At 43.3% G+C, this 21,904-nt stretch overlaps 1 protein-coding gene across 2 annotated transcripts in view; it reads left to right on the forward strand.

The window, feature by feature from the left end:
- Nucleotides 1–21,904, forward strand: part of tex264a (testis expressed 264, ER-phagy receptor a) — a 120,089-nt gene that overhangs the window by 25,754 nt on the left and 72,431 nt on the right. For both annotated transcript variants that reach the window (XM_079841356.1, XM_079841355.1), the window contains exon 2: nucleotides 3,119–3,340. In XM_079841356.1, coding sequence (XP_079697482.1) covers nucleotides 3,119–3,340 — 222 coding nt within the window. The remainder of the gene's footprint in view (nucleotides 1–3,118; nucleotides 3,341–21,904) is intronic.

The following is a 21,904-nucleotide window of genomic DNA, read 5'->3' on the forward strand; positions in this document are numbered from 1 at the left end:
GATCTGAGCACCTTAGGGACTCCTGGGGTATGCAGAGAGCTTTTGCCATTTCTCCGCCAACCCTTTAAAAAAAAGGAACACTCTCCCCGACCTGCACACGCCATAAACCGTGTGTTAGCTGTGAGAAATGCCGCACGTGGCTGTGGGAGAATTCCCAGAAGTCCTAGCCCCAGGAGGACGGAGCAGAGGGAGAGGATAAGGGTTGAGAAAGATGAGAGGAGTAAATCCTTGTTACATGTCTGCTAATAAAGAATTACCACCTTTTTATTGTTGCAGAGCCTTCATCTGTCAAAAAACGATGGCCCTTGCAAAGCCGAGCAGAGAATTGCTTTTGAAAATTGCTTTTCCCTGCAGCGTGCCTCTGGAGGGAATACAGAGAAGAAGCCAAGCAAATGACAATGTACTGCGTTTTAGTGGCCATCTTGGATTCCCGAGAGCAAAGAGTGCATTCAAAGACCGTTTCCTGCATCATCTTGTTCAAATCATGAGTATTCTAGGCATTCAGGGGATGAATGAAGAAGATCCGTTTATAAATGTGGCTGCAGTGCCATTTTTAGCTTGGCTATTTCAGTGTGCAGTCGTAGAGAAGCGCGGTGACCCCCGAATGCGAAGATGCATAACACGGCATATTGGTTCTTCTCTGCATCCATGTGGTCGCCACAACAACTTGAGAACCAATTATGCTGTAAAAGAAGGCCTTATCGTGCCCATTAGTGTGCGTAGTCAAATCCGGGGCGACTGCCAGGAACACTGATCGCAAATTCGCTTCCTTTTCATGGACGCCTGGAGACCAAATCTTCTTGGTTATCTTTGATTGGCAGTGTGAAGATTAGTTGGTTTGTTTGAGAGGGCTTGTGGTTATTATTTGAATTGGTACTGCATTTTCTTGTTCGTCCGCATCGGTTGGGTGAATTATTTGACATAAACAGACAAACAACAAGTGAAGGGAAGTGTATGTGTAGGCCTTCTTGCTTCTAGTAATTGCCTGTTGTCTCTTGGGTGCACTGTCTGGAGAACTGCCTGAAATTCCCACTTTATTTGCTGACAGTTGTGTAGGACGGCAGCAATGGAGAGAGTTCTGAATACCATCATTAGTTCCCGGCTGGAGAAACAAGCTCTTCGTGCTGGGAAGATGGGCAAAATGCACACAAAGGAAAGAAGTACAGCAGGGTAGAGAGATGAGTGAGTCAAAGAATGGAGGTGGAAAAGAAAGACAAACCAGGAATCAGGAAAAAAAAATAGGCTTAAGAAAAGGATACATTTACCATGATGGCGGTTCCTGGCGCTGCTGTCAAACTGTTGAGAAGATTATCTTATCGTCGCTCGACAGCACTGACGTGTAGCATTCAGTCTAACTCAGGGATGTTACTACATATTGAATCATTCACTGTAGTGGGCGAACACATGCTAGATAAGTAATTAGAGATGACACCTTTAGAAATGCCTTAATTGGTTTGTCATTAATGTTTTATTGGATTGCTAGCTCCAATGCTTATGTGATTGTGAGGAGGTGTCTTACTCCTACCATGAGACTTAAATCTCTTGGTTGTTTTGTGATGTTAACAAAGACATTGACTTAGTAAGAAACCATCTGACCAATCACAGACCGCTGTGCTTGCATTTTTTTTTTATGGCTGTCAAAAGATTAATCGCGGTCCAAAATAAAAGTTTGTGTTTACATAATATATGTGTGTGTGTACTCTGTTAATTATTATTTATATATAAATACACACACAAGCATGTATATATTTAAGAAAAAAATATTATTTTTATATATAAAATATTTATATTTATATATATTATAAATTATATAAATGTATATACAGTATATCCATGCAAATATTTCTTAAATATACACATGAATGTGTGTGTATTTATATATAAATAATAATTAACAGAGTACACACACATATATTATGTAAACACAAACTTTTATTTTGGATGCGATTAATCGCAATTAATCTTTTGACAGCCCTATTTTTTTTATATGACTTTATTGAAACCACAATAGTATTGTGGGGCAGAAAAAGCTGTACAGAAACTTCTTGCAGAAATGTGTGCAGACTTTGTAATCTGACCTGAAATTTCAGTGACTAACTTTTCCTGAAAATGCTTAATGTAGTTGCCCGGTATAGCCTGACAAGGCAGACCCACATCAAGATGTTTGGTCTGGAAACTCCCCATTGGCAGGGCTCAATCCGAGGGGCGGGATAAACGGTTGTCTGTCAAATTCCCTTTGCACGCAATTGGATAGCGCAACAACCAACCGAGGCGGGGCTAATGTTAGTTGATAGATTAAACTCCGAATACATCTTCCTTTCTTATGAATCAATGACATCAGTGCCGTTCTTTGTTCTTTCCTCAAAGAAAAGCTTATAAGTCTTCCAGAGTAGCGGCCAAAACCGATTTGAAAGACGCTGATCGTCAGCTTCTTTGTTTACCTGTAGCACCAAGAACCTCCGCAACTCTGCTCCGTCATTATGTTAAGCCCGCCCACCGACTCTACACTCGCTGTGATTGGCCTGACCAGAGTTTGGTTTTTCCAGCGCTGAGGTCTACCGAGAGTTGCTAGACTAAGAGTTGCTAATTTATGAAGTTACATTTGTAATTACACTGTTGACCCTTCCGTTACACCTAACCCTACCCTTAAACTTACCCATACCACCACACCTGTCCCTAACTCTAACCATATCCCACCTCAATATCAGCAAAGGTGTTTTGCTATACAATATGAACACAGTAAGTACATTGTACTTATTGTTTGATGTAAGTACATAGTAGTTAAGGCCACCTAATATAAAGTGGGGCCAATTGGATTTTTAAAATATATTCAAATAGAACAGGGGTTTTCAAACCTGTCCTGGAGGACCCCGAGCCCTGCACGTTTTGTATATCTCCCATATTTGAAACCTCCATTTCAGGTCTTTCAGTCTCTAATAATGAGCTCATGAGTTGAATCAGGTGTGTTAGATGAGGTGAGGGGTCCTCCAGGACAACCCCTGAAATAGAAAACAGTCATTTTAAATTGCATAATATTTCACAATACCGGTATTACTTTTTCTTTGCAGGTGCAGTATTCAGCACAATCTGATGTAATCTGCCTGTCTTTGTGTTTCAGACTCAAGCAGATCAGTGTCGGTATGTAGTGGGCAGTATCCTGTGTGAAAATGAAGAGAAACCTGATGAAGAGCTACAGCGCCTGTACGAGAAATTCGGCTACAAAGTCATCTCCTTCCCAGAAGTCACCTGTGCCGTAACTTCCGCGTTTCCGAACAGATGCACTCTGTCCCCCGTCTGTGGCGCTTATAGAGTCTACCCTGAACTGCAACAGTATATAAAGGTAACAGTTATGCTTATCTATCTATCTATCTATCTATCTATCTATCTATCTATCTATCTATCTATCTATCTATCTATCTATCTATCTATCTATCTATCTATCTATCTATCTATCTATCTATCTATCTATCTATCTATCTATCTATCTATCTATCTATCTATCTATCTATCTATCTATCTATCTATCTATCTATCTATCTATCTATCTATCTATCTATCTATCTATCTATCTGTCTATCTATCTGTCTATCTATCTGTCTATCTGTCTATCTATCTGTCTATCTATCTGTCTATCTGTCTATCTGTCAGTATACGTTACTTGGCCAAACTTCAAATGGTCAAGAGTGCAGTGCTCTGCTGTATTTATTGTAATTTCCATGGTGCTTTACACACCTCGCATCACTAGTGGTCAATATCAGGCACATCTAATGGAGGACAGCATGTGGAATGTATAGTGGGGAACATACGTGTAAATGGGGAGAAACGGCCTTAACAACTTCTGAATGGACAGATAACTGGATAGAGAGATGGTAAAGAGGCTGTTAATGAGGTCAGTTTGTGTGAGCTTGCTGGTTGGTGTCTAACAGCAGGAGTTCAGTGCGGTTCAGTGCTGTGAGATAATGTGAAGGATGATGCGCTATTTACCATTTGTGAACCATAATGACATGTGAAACTTGAGGTGTTAATAATATAGGTGTCACTTTTCTAGTCCTAATGCTTTTCTTGTGCTCTATATGTACACTAGCAACCAGCTAGCAATGCCTTGGCAACCACCTACAACACTTTTGCATTGTGGTGGCTGTGTATATTGGGTAACAGACATTGAACGCTCAACCAAAATTGGCATCCTAGTGCCTCGCAAAATTGGCGTGACAATCTGTCCTAGTTGTAGTGCTGGCGCAGGACAGTCTCATACAGTTACTTAGAAGTCTGTACCAGATGCTCACTTATTTCACTACATGAATGTAAAATGAACACAGGGAATTTCTGTAGTTAATGCATCAGCATGGCTCCAGATAAACTAAAATAAACATATAATAAACCAAATAAACCTTTGTGACAATAATTTGTAGTTGCTGTCTGGAGAACCTTATGTCCATATGTGCTTTTGTCAGATTCAAACTGTTTGAATCACAAGTAAATTCTTCAGTGACTCGATCAGGGCTGCCTTTCCCAAAAGCATTGCAAGCCAACTGGGTAGATCGTATAGACTATTGGTGTCAATGGTTTTTACCATATACTTAGGCTTACAATGCTTTTGGTAAATGCAAACACAGCCATTGCTCATTTTTTGTTTGTGATTACCGGTAAAAAATATAGGATATAATATGTTTTCATGAGACTTACTTCAGTCTGCTTACTGAATGGTTGTTCAAATGACAACATGTAGTTCTAACATTAGTTTTGTTGTAATAAGAATTCCAGTGACGTATTTCATTTCGAAATGGTGAATCCAAACATAGTGTTACATGAACACTTAATAAAAAAATTATAAGGTTAATGTGCATGTTTAAATGTCACAAGCTTTCAAATCTGATTAGATCTTTTGCGTTTCGACTTACGCACACACTGCACAAATACAGAGTTCCACTCTGTTGCTGCATACTAACCATCATCCTGCCATCTCTTCTTTTCTTTTAAAAAGCGGGCTTAGTATTTATCTATTTTGGGTCCTGATTAGGAGACGACGAGCACATGAAGATTTGTGCTGTGCTGCTTATACACGGCTCTGGGGGGTTAATAAAGGCCTTTTGAAGCGAATCGATGGGGTTTTGTAAGAAAAATATGCATATTTAAAACTTTAAGTAAAATCTAAGTGAAATATCTAGCTTCCGGCAGAACGCCTTCCATATTCAACTTACGGAAAAAACGTAACTGGCGCAACGTATCACTAGAACGTAGCGGAAGCTTTTTGAACTGTGAGAGGCGTTACAGTTTCTGCGCAAGTTGCTTGGATTGTGTTCATTAGAAAGAAGTCATATACACCTAGGATGGCTTGAGGGTGAGTTAATCACGGGATAGTTTTCCATTTAAAGTGAACTACTCCTTTAAGCAGTAAAAACGGCCCTTGCCGTGGCTAAAATAAGGAGTCTGTTGATGAGAGTCTGAAGAAAACTGCTGGGGCGATATTCACCTGCAGCACTTCACAGATGACAAGTGGAATAGAGTGGTGCAGGTATGACATCACTCTGTAGGCCAACCAGTTGTTAGCATCACACTTGTTCCCTTGACAAAAACCTGATAGGATTTTTCCATAAGCTTTTGGATTATCGCAAAAAGCAAGTTCTGTGATGAAAAGTTTGATACTTGCACGTTTTGTCCATCAAGATACTTTTTACAGATGAGCACAACTCATTTTGAAGCCTACATGCAGTCGCCTGAAGTAAAAAGCTAAATCTAAAGGTTTCCCAGAAGGTTTTAGTTCGAATAGTTTATAAGAGCACAATTATAAGCATAATGAGGCTGTAAAAGCGGACTGAATTTACCTGTTCGGCTTGATGACATTTATTCCTCCTGACAGCCTCTGTAGTCCCATTTAGTCACTTGTTAGCAACCACTTTTTTCAAGACATGTAACAGCTTAAAAAATCATAGGAGGGGGAATACTGATGTTTTTTATGTTGTAGAATAAAACGTGAGTGTCTTGAGCTTGTGTTCACCACAGACCTTATTTCATGCCATTTAACCAAAAACCCATACAAAAAAAACAATTGACTTTGGGACGATGGAACCAGAAGTGCTGAAATGCTAACTCGTTTCCTCGTTTTTCATCACTAATACCTGCACCACTCTATGAGAATTTTAGAATGACACGACTATCCCCCGGTTTCACAGACAATTGGTTCAAGCTTTTCCCAGACTAGAATGCATGTTTGAGCGGTTTTAACTGAAAGCAACTTGCACTGACATGTCAGTGCTATTGTTTTGTCTTGAGATTTAGGCCAGTAATGTGTTTTTTTCTAAGGCACATTTATAAAAGCTACTTAAATGCCCTAATTGAACAAAGCCTAATCCTGGCTTAATCTAAGCCCTGTCTGTGAAACCGGGCTATCTTTGCACATGTGCAGTACTTTCCAGTTTCGGCAAGTGTTTACATATCCTATCGAACAAATTAGAAAAGGGTTACTTACAATCCGAATGGTATTTAATTCAGATTTGGCCAATTCATTCCGATTGACGTGGTTACATGTTACTTTAGACTCTGCTAGTAGACTCTGCTAGTCTGATTACAGTCAAATTATTAGGGTCTATGTAAATGCAGCTACTGTATTATTATATAATATCATTATAAAATATATCATTAATATAAATTACTTTATATATATATATTTTATTCAGATTGTGGTCTCATAAACCTATTTTTAAAAAGGGATTGACTGCAAACACTGTTTAGGTATTGGTCTCAGTCCCTTTTCTTGAAAATGTCTAAAACTATGATGTAAGAAGAGTGAAAGAAACCTGTTTCACTTATTGACCTGCTACTTCCATTCTCACACTTTTTCTTTTGCTTACCTTCCTTCTTTAACTCTCTCTCTCTCTCTCTCTCTCTCTCTCTCTCTCTCTCTCTCTCTCTCACACACACACACACACACACACACACACACACACACACCTTTCCAACTTGGCTTGTCTGACAGCCTATTAAAAGTAGTGCAATAGTTACATGAGTAGTACAGTGTAGGAGTCAGCACAAGATGTATGTTGCATTATGGGACTGTGTGTATGAGTTTGTAATGTGATGTATGTGGAGTGGCAGAGTGTACAAAGACGGGACTGAGCAGATGAATAATGGAGAGACATTCACGAATGCATGTGTGTGTGTGTAGGTAGGGACATGTCTTTACAATGATTTATTGAATAGGGTCTGGCAGAAGTTCAGACGGGCACTTTATTATGGAACTGAAGTAAGACTTCCTGCAAAGACCTCTGTACACCCCCCAACACCACATAGCACATGCACCACTCATCAGTGACAAACCAGATATTATATGCAAGTCACTATGGAGCCTGATGTGTGTCTAGAGCGTTTGCTCATCTGTAATACAATGTGATTGGATTATTTTATTCAATTATGTCCACTTATTTTATCTATACTGAAAGCTTTGTTAATGCATTGCTACTATGAGGCTTGTTTTTTTCTCTCGTCATATTTATGTCAAGTATGTTTTAGTTAAAATTGTTCACAGTTAAATTATCATAAGGATGTGTCTCATCTTCTAAATGTTTTCGCCAGTAATTTCGGGACAAAATTAACACTTAAAAAAAAAAAATATATATATATATATATACCTGCATATATTTGTACTAATACATTTTAGTACATTAAAACTGTAACATATGATTATCCTAACATTTTTGGGTGAATAATCAAATGAATAAATCAAATTTTCAGTTTGTACTGATTCGCTCATGTAAATTAAAAAGATCACCCAAAAATGAAAATTCTGTCATCATTTACTCATCAACTGTTTACCCATATTCTTCAAAATGTCTTCTTTTGTGTTCAGCAGAAGAAAGAAATTCATACAGGTTTGGAACAACTTGAAGGTGAGTAAATGATGACAGAATTTTCTTTTTTCGGTGCACTATCCCTTTAACTAAACTAGAGGTCTGTGCCCGGTGGATTTTTTTAATCACGTTCCCGCAAGATTCTGTCTCAAAAAAATATGTTATATATTTATCCGCTCCTGCACCATAATTTTGACGTTTTGTCCCATTGCTGCCTGCAAAAGCCCACGGGAAAAGGTCAATGGGGTTGGATTCTGTCCCATTCTGGCTTTTATTTTCAGTCCTCACAAACAGGACGCTACAAATCTGAAGTGCCAGATTTGTCAGTGCATAAGGTTATTATCGTTAACTAAAATTAAAACTATTAAAAAAAGTTTAAAAGTTGTTTAAGTTGAAGTACTAAAATAACTCCATCTAAATAAAATATAACTAATAAATACAAATGAATAGATACTATATAGACATAATAAAAAAAAGACAAAAACACTTTTTTGGAGAGAAATTAAGTGAAAACCAAAAAAAAAAAAAAAAAAGAATTAACCTCTTATATTGCACCGGTGCATGGGCGGGGGGTTGACGGAAGTGGGTGTGTTTGTACTTTTATTTAATTTTTTTGTATAAAAAGTATTCAATCAACTATCACAATCAATGCATCATTTGAAAGCTAAAACAATCAAGATTCATGTTCTGAACTTGTTTTTACAATAAATACACCAGAGAGGAAAGGGTTAAATGTAGTGCTGAAGGACTGGCCATGTAAACATGAACAAAATAAACGCAGTACTCATTTTTCATCTCCTAACGTGCAGATCAGATCAGACGATGCCAAGAAACACCAGCATACATTTTAATAAGGGTCCACTCTTCAAAATGCATCCCACTTTTTAATCCAAAACAACGAAAAAATACCATGGGTGCAGCAGGCGTAATGATATTATGCAGCGCCTGAAGATAGGCTAACCAACGTGACAACCTGCTTGCACAGGGAGTGTGCTGGGGACTATTTTCAGGCGCTGTGTAATATTATTGCGCCTGTTGCACCCATAGTACGGCACAAAGTTCCTTGATTATTACGCAGGAATGAGAGTATAGTTCCTAGATATATCGGTCTAGAAAATCACACTTTTCATTTTCCGTCTCTCTTAGTACACAATGTAACTACAGAAGAGTCAAGTTTTAAATAGGAAAAATATCAAAACTCCTTGGTCATTTTTTTGAGTGAGATACTAACGGTCTAATCAGATTCAATGATCTATGCTAAGCAATGCTAAAAGTGCTACCGCCAGACCTGGAGATCGGCTGAATGGATTCGAAAACTGTAAAACTCAACTGTTTAGCTCTATGGGAGTTGGAAAATTAGCCTATTTTAAAAAAATCTAAAAATTTGCAAATCAGAATCACTGCAATACTAACAACATTTCTTATTTTATATCGCAACGTCATTGTGAGAAGTCGATGAATCACCCAGCCCTTGCTTGTGTCTGTTGTTCCTGTGGAGTGGACATGTGTTGGGAATGGCTTCTGTTGGTTCTCTGCCGAGCTTGGCAGTTGGCAGTTGGCATGGGGCGGTGTGGTCTGTTATGGCACGGGTTAAACACTGAACTGTCTCTCTGCCAACCCTAGATATCCCTTTTTATCTTAATTCTCTATTGACAAATCCTCTCTCTTTATTCCTCTCCCACACACCTCTCCATCTTTGTATTGGTCCCTCAGCTGTCGTTTTTGTCTCGTTCTTCATAGGGCCGATATATCACTTGTCCACCCTCTATCGATAGCAGACACGGACACATTCTTCTCAATCTGCTGAGAGGCTGAGCCTTTGCTGAAGATGATAAACACACACACACACACACACACACACGGACCATCTGTTAGACAGCGAGAGGGCAGAATCTCCTGCACCCACACAGGAGTTCACTCCTAAGAAACCGCGTACACAGAGTATGTGGGCAGTCCCATTACACCATAACAGTGATTTCAAGCTGCGAGTGTGTGTGTTTGAGTGCATGCCGACGCGTGAGCGAGCCGTGTGGATCCAGTAGACGGCTGGCTGTCAGAGAATTGACTAAGCCCATTAAAAGAGGTGATTTTTAAGAAGGGCTATGGAAGGGCGAGATGAACTACATTTAGAGGGATTTGCCTGAACCCGTACAGTATTCCCATAACGCACCTCTGTCTTAGTTCTAAAGTCTTGTCCAAACTCGAAACACAAAGTTTTAATCCAATCAACAGCATCCTACTGATCCGCTTAACTTCATGTTTAAGAAAGTACGTACTTTATTGGTCAAACTGATTAACGTTTGCTATATTCTGTGGCCCTTATTATAGCTCTTATACCTGGTTTCAAAAACATGCTAAGCTCTTTCAATCGTATCTGATATGAATGCTTTAGTTTAGTACAAAATGTGTTATTTGTAAAGTTGTCTACATCATCCTTTAGGCTGTAGAACTACTTAGGTGGATGAACTACATTATAGATGTAATAGAGCACAACTTTTTCAACAACCATGGTTCAGGTAGTATTTTCCCATTAATTTTACTACATAGACATAACACAAAATAATTCAGGCAAGACTATTGAAGTAATACACCAAAACAAGCAGGGGGTATTCCAGAAAGCAGGTTATGTGACATACCTGGGTATGTTTAAGGGTAAGTAAGTGGATAGCCTCAACTTTCGGTTCCAAAATGGAGGTACATTTCAGGGTATGTAAGTAACCAGAGCAACTCACTCTCTGAACATCTGTTCCAAGATTAGTTTGCTTAATTTGTTAATATAACGTCTCGGTTACGTATGGTAACCCTCGTTCCCTGAAGGAGGGAACGGAGACGTACGTCCGTATTACCGACGAATTGGGATCACTTTAGAGAGCCCCTATCAGCTTTGAGATTTAGAGAACAGGCCTGTTCCGCCCCGCGCCGCGGGTATAAACAGGAAGCGAGAGTATCGCACTGACGTTTTTCACTGAGGAGCCGAACTAGTGACTCGGCCATGCAGTGATGGTAAGGAACTGTGGCGACGGGACGTACGTCTCCGTTCCCTCCTTTAGGGAACGAGGGTTACCATACTTAACCGAGACGTTCCCTTTCAGTCGGTCACTACGACGTACGTCGGTATTACCGACGAATTGGGATCCCTATGGAAAACGCCACAGTTACTACCACTTCCAGCGCCCAGCGAGAGCCCCTCAGACCCCGTTCTGATGCGGGCGGGGAAATTCACGCAGGGAGAGTCACACTGCTGTTCCGCAAGACCCATTCAGCAGACTTATTGGATAACGCTGGGAAAGTGTGCCCGAAGGACGCTGCGGGAGCCACATCATGCCCGGAGGGAGTTACCATGTGGAGAGAACACGTATGGGCTGGCCGTGGGCAGCACAACATATAGAAGTCCCAGAGGTGGCCCCGGCCTATACAGGCGGGGGACGACACCGAACTGAGACGGCAGAGGAACTCTGCCAAGGGAAAGACACGAGCTCGCCGTAGGGAGCTGTACCATGGAGAATACACGTATGGGACCGCCGTAGGGGTCACGACATACGGACCCCAGTCCGACACAAGTTCCACCAATGCATACAAGTGCCAGACCTGGCGTCGGACGCTCCGCCACATCTGACTGCCGAGGGGTGCGGAGGACTCAACAGGGTTCGCCAATCCTGGGGAACTCGACTGGAGAAAATAAGCGCACGTATCCATTCCATGGGGAAGGGAATGGCGCAGCAAGCCGACACTTAGAACGGGCACTTCAGTGAAGCTGACTATGGGAAGCGAGCACACGAGAAGCCACCGTCTCTACACGTAGGCTATAAAACCTAGCGAACGTGTTAGGTGTCGCCCAGGCCGCAGCTCTACAATATCTGTCAGCGAGGCGCCACGAGCCAGTGCCCAGGAAGAAGCAACACCCCTAGTGGAGTGGGCTCTTAACCCGAGCGGGCGGGGCACGTCTTGGGCTTCATAAGCCAAGACGACGGCATCCACTATCCAGTGGGCCATCCTCAGCTTGGAGACAGCCTTTCCCTTCTGCTGTCCTCCGTAACAGACGAAGAGCTGCTCTGAGGTCCTAAGCTTTGCGTTCTGTCAACATAGACGCGCAGGGCGCGAACTGGACAGAGAAAAGCCAGGGCTGGGTCTGCCTCCTCCGAAGGCAGCGCTTGCAGGCTCACCACTTGGTCCCCGAAGGGAGTAGTGGGAACCTTGGCACATATCCAGGCCGGGGTCTCAGGGTTACCTGAGAGTCACCTGGCCCAAATCCCAGACACGATTCGTCGACGAAAATGCCTGCAGGTCCCCTACCCTCTTAACTGAGGCCAATGCAATCAGGAGTAATGTCTTTAGAGACAAGATCTTAAGCTCCGCTGACTGTAAAGGCTCAAAGGGCGCCCTCTGAAGTGCGGTCAGCACAAGAGTCAAGTCCCAACAGGGTATAAAGGGAGGAAGAGGCGGATTTAATCTCCTCGCCCCCCCCAGGAACCTGACGATCAGATCGTGCTTGCCTAAGGACTCACCATTAACCAGGTCATGATTGCGGCTATAGCGGCAACATACACCTTGAGAGTGGAGGGAGACAGCTTTCGCTCCAACCCGTCTTGAAGAAAAGAAAGAGAGCACAGATCTGACCGAACACTTTCGGGGGTCTTCTCGGTGAGAGGAGCACCAGTCGACGAACAGGTTCCACTTCAACGCATATAGCCGTCTCGTGAGGGGGCTCTGGCGGAAGTGATGGTGTCAACTACCGCTTGCGGTAGGTCACCTAGAACCTCCGCATCCCGTCCAGGGACCAGACATGGAGTTTCCAGAGGTCCGGACGCGGGTGCCACAGGGTGCCGCGTCTCTGAGTCAGGAGGTCCTTCCTCAGAGGAATGGGCCAAGGAGGTGCTGTCGCGAGGAGCACTAGTTCCGGGAACTAAGTCCTGTTGGGCCAGTACGGAGCTACCAAGAGGAGCTGCTCCTCGTCCTCCCTGACCTTGCACCGTGTCTGTGCAAGAAGGCTCACTGGGGGGGAACGCATATTTGCGTAGGCCCCGGGGCCAGCTGTGTGCCAGGGCATCCGTGCCGAGTGTTCCCCCGGGCAGGGAATAGTACCACTGGCAGTGGGTCGTGTCGGGGCGGCAAACAGATCGATCTGTGCGGCCCCAAGCGACTCCAAATCAGCTGGACCACCTGGGGGTGGAGTCTCCACTCCCCGGGCAGCACGTGCAACCGTGACAGCTCGTCGGCCGCACGATTGAGCGGGCCCGGAATGTGGATGGCACGAAAGGACCTCAGATGCTTCGGACTCCACAGAAGGAGATGGCGGGCGAGTTGGGACATGCGGCGGGAGCGTAGACCACCCTGTTTGATGATGTACGCAACGGCCGCAGTGCTGTCCGTCCGGATCAGAACGTGCTTGTCTTTGAGCGACCCTTTGAGGTGGCTGAGAGCAAGACGAACCGCTAGCAACTCCAGGCAATTGATATGCCATTGCAGTTGGGGCCCCGTCCACAGACCCGATACTGCAAGCCCGTTGTACGTGGCACCCCAGCCCGTGGATGAGGCATCCGTGGAGACAACAGAATGCCTGGACACTTGTTCTAGAGGCACTCCTGCCCGTAGAAATGAAGGGTCCGACCACGGGCTGAAGGTTTGCCGGCATCTCTGCGTCACTTGGACACGGAGGGACCCGCTGTGCCACGCCCATCTCGGGACTCGTCGTGTAGCCAGTGTTGAAGCGGTCTCATATGGAGCAGCCCTAGCGGCGTTACTGCGGCTGCTGCTGCCATATGCCCCAGGAGCCTCTGAAATTATTTAAGTGGAACCGCTGTACTGCGTTTGAACGTATTCAAGCAGCTCAACACCGACTGGACGCGCTCCTCGGTGAGGCGCGCTGTCATGGCGACCGAGTCGATCTCCATCCCGAGAAAAGAGATCCTCTGTACGGGACAGAGTTTGCTCTTCTCCTAGTTGACCCGAAGACCCAACCGGCTGAGGTGCCGAAGCACCATGTCCCTGTGTTCGCACAACTGTTCCCGCGACTGGGCAAGAATCAGCCAGTCGTCAAGATAGTTGAGAAGACGAACACCACGCTCTCTCATGGGAGAAATGGCCGCCTCCGTGACTTTCGTGAAGTCACGGGGCGACAGGGACAGCCCGAAGGGCAGGACTTTGTACTGACATGCCCGTCCGTCGAAAGCAAAGCGTAGAAACGGTCTGTGTTGAGGGAGAATCGAGACATGAAAGTACGCGTCCTTCAGGTCGATCGCTGCAAACCAATCCTGGGGACGGACGCACCTGAAGATGCGTTTCTGCGTTAACATTCTGAACGGCATCCTGTGGAGGGAACGGTTCAAGTAAGGCAGGTCTAAGATTGGCCGTAACCCGCCGCCTTTCTTGGGTACAATGAAGTACGGGCTGTAGAACCCGGACTTCATATCGGCTGGAGGGACCGGCTTTATCGCGTCCTTCGCCAGTAGGACAGCGATCTCCGCCTGAAGCACGGGGGCATCCACCCACGCAATAGACGTGAAGTGAACGCCCCCGAACTTGGGCGGACGCCGGGCGAACTGAATCGCAAGCCGAGTCTGATGGTACAGATGACCCAGCGAGACGGGCTGGGGAGCGCTAGCCAGGCCCCCAGAGACCGAACAAGCGGGGTCATCGGTACCACAGACGTACCCGCAGCAGGGCAGCGAGGCGGAATGCAGGGACCCCAGGACGACATGGGAGTGGTCCGTGTAGGGGTCTGGGTCTGACACACGACCTGCATCCGCTGAGGGGGTGCGCGAGTGTGGGAAGGCCGCTTGAGTGCGTTCCCACAGCCGGCACCCCCTGCTGGCGATTTGGAGAGGCACCAGAGGCTGACAAGGCATGGGAGCGTTGTACACCGCCCAGCGCGCTCTCCAAATGAAGGAGGGGCTGAGCGTGGCAAGGCTTTGTGGCGTTGCACACGGTCTGCCTCACCTCCTTCCTCAGCGGGGAACAAGAGCGGCGAGGCATAGCGTCGCGCACTGTCGTCCACACACCGCTGAGAAGAGGGGAATGAGAGTGGCGAGGCTTGTAGCGTCACACACTGCCATTCTCGCCCTCTTGTGGGGAGGGGAATGAGGGCGGCAAGGCTTGTAGCGTCACACGCTGCCATTCCTGAACTCCCGAGACCCAGAGATATTGGAACTGTTCTTCTCTTTTTTATATATATATATATATATATATATATATATATATATATATATATATATATATATAATATATATATATATATATATATATATATATATATATATATATTTTTTTTTTTTTTTTTTTTTTTGGGTACCACTGGCTGTTTTTAATTCCAGTGGCGGAACAGAAATACTAATGGTTTTTACCCGGCCCTCCTCCGGGGGAAGAACAGTCCCGAACTAAATCCGGGTCAATGGTGTTTCTGGACATCGTCTAGCCAAGGGCCAGCGCTGTGCGCAGCTCAACCTTGGCTGAGAACTACCCTCATGCCCTAAGCAGGGCGGAGGTGGCCTGCCAGTGGCACTGCCACCCCACCGATGAGGGTAGTGAGAGAGAGGAAAACTTTATACAGATTATGGCCCTATTGGTGTTCCATATTTTGGCACCAATAGTTCCATAATGCAAAAGCCTTCCAACGCACATCCAGGAAAGGGAAGGGGCAGGCAAGGCAATTTATGCGTTGCACTATGCCTCAGCCACCCGGGAAAGCATGGCTGTCGAGTATGAATCGGATTCAGCACGAGCGCCCACTATTATAGTGGGAATCTCAGCATCATCTTCATTTTCAACACATAACAGCCCTCTCTCAGATGCAGCGATTGACATCTGTCCTCTGCTAGAGCCCCAAACGAAACGCTAGGTCCTTTTTTTTTTTTTTTTTTTTTTTTTTTTAGGACCAGCAATCCCATCTGTAAGCTACCAGCAGACATGTGAGACACGTGAGACACGTGAGACGGCACACGGCGCGCTGAACACTCAAGCCCTTATGAAAAAGGCAAGACGAACAGCGCGCCGACGTGGCCATGCTCTCATTAGAGAGCATAGACCACCCACAAACACAGTCTCAACATGCGTAGCCGGCGAGTGACGCGCGCTGAGCTGCCGTGGCAACCCGCGCTGTCACTCGGCAGCTAGACGGCACACGGCGCGCTGAACACTCAAACACTCAAACCCTCACGCGGAAGGCGAGATGACCAGCGCGTCGACGTGATCCCGTTCCCCTGAGAGAACACGGATCACCCACGAACACAGTCTCAACATGTTTATGCGAGAGGGATCGTGGCCGTCAGGACAGGAAACAACCGCATCCAGAAACGCTCGAGTGGAATGACGTCTTGAAAAGGACGCAGTGTCACACCCGTGTTGCTCTTTTGTGAGGAAACGCTCTTTAAACAGTGCTGAAGCACCCAGGGGAAGACCGCGGCAACACACAGGTGGTAAGTGCAGTCCTGTGGTGCACTCACTGAAACAAAAGCCCTCACCAGATTCCGACAGTTGCTGTGAGAACAGCAGTTTGTTATGCTGATGCAGCGGTGAACATGCGGTCGCACTGATTGTGCCTTTTCGCCAACACAGAGCGTCCTTCTCGTTCTCTGGAGCATCTCTCTTGCAGATAGGCTTTCTTTTAGAAAAGCAGGCTTGCTTCATCAACGCCGTTCGGCTCCGAAGTGAATGACGTCAGTGCGATGCTCTCGCTTCCTGTTTATACCCGCGGCGCGGGGCGGAGCGCGAGATGCAAATCTCGCACGCCAATGGCCCATTGGCCTGTTCTCTAAATCTCGAAGCTGATAGGGGCTCTCTAAAGTGATCCCAATTCGTCGGTAATACCGACGTACGTCGTAGTGACCGACTGAAAGGGAACTAAATTTGTTATGTAGTTACAGTTAATATTAAAGCTGCGAGCAGCGATGACGGGCCCAAGCCGGTGGCACCGCCACGCCGGTGGCATCAGTTTAACTGTGCACGGCAGGCAATAGGCATTTAAAATGGGAAAACATTAAAGGTCTATGTCAAAGTCATCTGAATTCACCACATTAACTGCAGCTGTTGGTGCTGCTATGACCACAAACCACAACAGCCACATCTATGAGATCAATTAAATTTATATGAATTTCATGTCAGATGATGTCAAAGGTCAAATTGGAATGAGTTCAGAATACCATTCGAATGCTGATGTTGTTTTAATCTAACACTTCTCTTCATGTGTTTTTGAGCTACCTTAGCTACCGTTTGTGCACCAATCTTATGCACCATAAAACATGCTTTCATTTCAATATGGGTGGTCCAATAAATTTTTTTTTAATAAAAAATGTATAAATGGAGCCAAATCACAGAAACTGCAAAGATGATTTTAATATCAGTGTCAGGTAAGAGTAAGATGCGTGTCTACATTTTATGGAAGTTTATTATAAATAGCCACTTTTATAAAATCATGTGAAATTTATGTTTTAATACATTTATATTATATCAGTAAATAATTAATTTAAAGACATGTGCATCATACGTGATCTTGGCAAACACATCACATGACGTTTTTATTTCAAGTGATAGTTATTTGTGATAGCCTATATGAAAGGGTTAAATTATGATCATCAAGAGAGAAAGTCACACACACACACACACACACACACACACACACACACACACACACACACACACACACACACACACACACACACACACACACAATGATAGAGTGAGAGTGAGGGGGAGGGGAAGGACTGAGATAAAGACACACACACACAAACTCACAGGGTGAGAGAGAGACCCCCCCACACACACACACACAGATAGAGAGGGGGAAGGGGAAAGACAGGCAGATGGCATTCCATAGACTTAATGGTTTGTATACTGTACAAACTGTACATTCTATCCCCCTACACTACCCCTAAGCCTACATATCGCACACACACACACACACTACCCCTAAACCTACCATCACAGAAAACATTCTGCATTTTTACATTTTTATTAAAAAATTGTTTAGTATGCTGTTAAAGCTATTTTGATTTACGGGGACACATGAAATGTCTTCATAAACCATGATTATGTTGTAATAAACACCCCTCCAACACACCCATTTCTGAGGCTTTGCCCATTTCCACTGACGGACATCTCTGATGTGTGTGTTGAGTTTCAAGCAATTTCAAGCATGCTAAGAGGAATTATACAAATATTCACGTTCAAACCAAAATATCTGACTTCCTGTTGGTCAGAGCTAATGACTGTAAAGTAGAAAGTATTTAAAATATCAGGAATCCATTCGTATGTCTATATCTGCCATGTTTTGTCATTATACTGATGAAGTTTGAAGTAAATCGGGGGAAAACAAGACAGTGATTTAACATTTTTGAAAGTTACACACTTCCTGCTGCCAGTTGGTGGCCACACACACACACACACACACACACACACACACACACACACACACACACACACACAGTGAGAAAGTGAGAGTGAGGGGGGGGGGGGAGGAAAGGCAGAGGACATTGCATAGACTTAATGGTTTTTATACTGTACAAACTGTACATGCTATCCCCCTACACTACACTAAATATACATGATAATGACATGACGGAATATACACAGTTAAGAACTGTATAACTATACTTATAAGTTACATTTGTATAATGTAACCGTAAACCAGAGCTTATTGTACCATATATAGGCGCTAAATGCAGCTGCATTAAAAGGAGCGGAGCTGCCGCTGCTAACAAGCGGTGTCCGGTTACAAAAGTGTGTGCCCAGGTTTAGCTCTATATAACAATTGTTAATATGCCGATCAGACATGATACATTTTTCCATCAACATACATTACAAGCAAATATTTTCTATAAACGAATAAACATTGTTAATAACTGAATGATTATTCAAATAGGTGAGCATTACGCTATTGTATGTTGACACAAAAATACTTCTGAGGTGACATCAACTGAATTACGCGATGACACTCTGAAACACATCCACAATGACAATAACTATTATTACTTACGGAGTTATTAACGCACAGAAATACCACACAAGGAAAAACAGACTTTTGAGGAATAAACAAGCCAGGAAAACTCCGTATAACTCTGTTACTGGAGCTGCTGAGATGAAAACTCTCTGCGCATGCACCAGACAAGTCTGAACAAGTTGACGCGCACAGTGTTAAAACCGGTTAAAACGCGAAAGGCGAAGCTTGAATTTACGGGTATGTCCCTCTTTGGCTAATGTACTTTCGAGATGGAGGGGCAACATGGCGACCATTGTTAGATCCCATTACCTTATGTATTTTCAATGGCATATTATAAACTTACGAGAATACTTTATTACTTGAAAGAAGTAAATATACATTAATGAGCACATATATTTTTGAAAGAACTAAGTGTTTTTAGCTAAGAATAGACTAAAAAAGTTACACAGTGTAGCTTTAAAAAAATCTTTACATAAACCCAAAATAATAAATGTTATATTTACCCATGGCCTTCCCTGTTATACAGAAATGTAATAGTTATCAAACCTTCCTTAACTGCATAAATAATAAATGAAATATAGATGAATCATCATTAAAGCTACAATTTTCTCTGTTCCCGTTGTTCTTTGATGAACATTAATGACAGGCATCATCAGTGCTCCTGTCACTTTAAGAACAACCGCGGATCTCACGCGCGGTCCCGCGCATCTCATTTCCTCACAACTCTTTAAAGTTCATTTAAGACGTTATTTAACTAATTTAAGACTCTAATATGAGAATACTCAAAATCCTCTGTGTTATTGTTTGTTCAAGAGCAAAAGAGAACTCGATGTGAGCAGGAAACTGACGCGAGTCTATCTATGCGTCGAGTGTGTGTGTGTGTGTGTGTGTGTGTGTGTGTGTGTGTGTCAGTGTCCCTTGATTAGCTGACATGAGACGCATCCACACAGATAGGACACTGACAGACACACACACACACACACACATGTTTGTTTTTGTGAAATGTGAGGACATTCCATAGGCGTAATGGTTTTTATACCGTACAAACCGTATTTTCTATCCCCTTACACTGCCCCTAAACCTACCCATCACACACACACACACACACACACACACACACACACACACACACACACACACACACACACTGCCCCTGCCCCTAAACCTAGCCCTCACAGGAGACTGTGCAGTTCACTTTCTGTGAAAAAAAACTCATTCTGTGTGATTTATAAGCATTTTGAAAAGTGAGGACATGGGGAACGTCCTCATATTTCACCCTCTTTTTGTAATACCTGTGTCATACCCATGTCATTATACACATTTGTGTCCTGATATTTCACGAAAACATGCCCACACACACACACACACACACACACACAGCATACCGCAGTATAGCCATACAGTTTAAGTTCACCCACACTTTATATTAATAAAAAGGTTTACAGTGCAAATACTGTTGTTGCATATACTGTGCATAAAATTTGAAAACATTTGCAAAAAACACCACTGTATCATAATTTTTTTTTTTAAACCTTTAAGTAACCATTTTTTAAACATCTATAAACATTACATTTACATAGATAGACGGACCAGATATTCCTAACACTTTGGGAATACTTAAGGGTTACTAGTTGTTTTGTAAACTGTCTATAAACATTATCTGGATGGTTATTGTAAAGTTGCAACCGATGACTATAATACCTTGTTAAATAGTTTAATAAACAGTACCAGTAAAACGTGGGCAGTACCAGTAAAACATGTAAACAGTACCAGTCAAACATGTGGGTTGTCCTGATACTGTACTTCAAAATGTAATAGTGTAAAAATTGCCACAGAATAAAGTAATTGTTCAAGATCTATTGGTAACTCATAAAAATAATGTCATATTTGCATAAACTGTCACTACCGTATATATCCCGACACTAGCACATTAAGATAAGCTATGAAAAAAATCATGTTCCTCTGCCTCTTTCTGGTTAAATAATGTTTATAATAATTGTTAATATAGCATGCTATATTAACTATTCCAGGTTATTTATGCATAGCATAAATAATAGTTAGTATAGCATGCTATGCCACTTTCATCAAAACATATTACAAAGCTATAGCAATCTCATGTCATTCCGTCTGTTCGGAAAAAAAGTTGCACTAACTGTTCGTTACAAGCAGCATTTGCCGTCAGGCAGGTAACGATAGCTAACATAAACATATTTTTGCTAGCCTACCTGCTGCAAACTTACACTTTTTTCGTACAAGACAAGTAGAGCTATTTTATCCAGTGTAATTTATCACATACCACTATCTTGTTTTTTCTTATCCTCCTCTTCCTTTCTCTTTTTTCTTTTCTGGCTTCCTGAAGCATAAAATTCCGCTTCAAATCCGAAGATTTTGTATTTTGCCGACAGCAGAGATCGCGTGGTTGGCTGGCTGCTGTCAGCGACTTCTGAGAGGGGCCCCTTAAGGGGGATCCCGATAACAGTGTCATTGCACTTTACTGCATTGACTATCAATGGGGCGCTCACACAGTTTGTCGTTTCATTTTATTCTTAATCTGTCGCTGTCTTGGGGCCCCAGGCCAGCTTGATGCCCCAAGCAATTGCTTGGTTTGCCTGCCTTGTCGCGACGGGCCCGCACACACACACACACACACACACACACACACACACACACACACACACACACACACACACACACACACACACACACACACACACACAGACAGGACACTGACACACACACACACACACACACACACATAGGACATTGGCATACAGCGTGTTCTCTTGTGTCTTGTCGCGCTTGGAAGCTTTTACATGAATAGGAGCGTGATCATGTAACGCTAAGCAAAAATGGATATAAAAACGGACGCTGCGTTATTTGCGTTAAATATTTTTAATGCGTTAAGCTTCCGTTTCACATTGACCGAGTTTGGTGGAGATTGAATAAATCGCCTACGAGGAGAACGTAAAAACTCAGACCCTGAATTATACAAATATTCACGTTCAAACAAACTTTCTGTGAAAAAAGACACTTATAAACAGACACTTGTAGAAAATAATGTGAATTTTTTTTTTATATAAATTTGAACTATGTCAGTAAATAATGAATTTAAAGACAAATGTGTCAA

Source organism: Gobio gobio, assembly GCF_949357685.1.
Source record: "Gobio gobio genome assembly, chromosome: 17".
NCBI lineage: Eukaryota > Metazoa > Chordata > Actinopteri > Cypriniformes > Gobionidae > Gobio > Gobio gobio.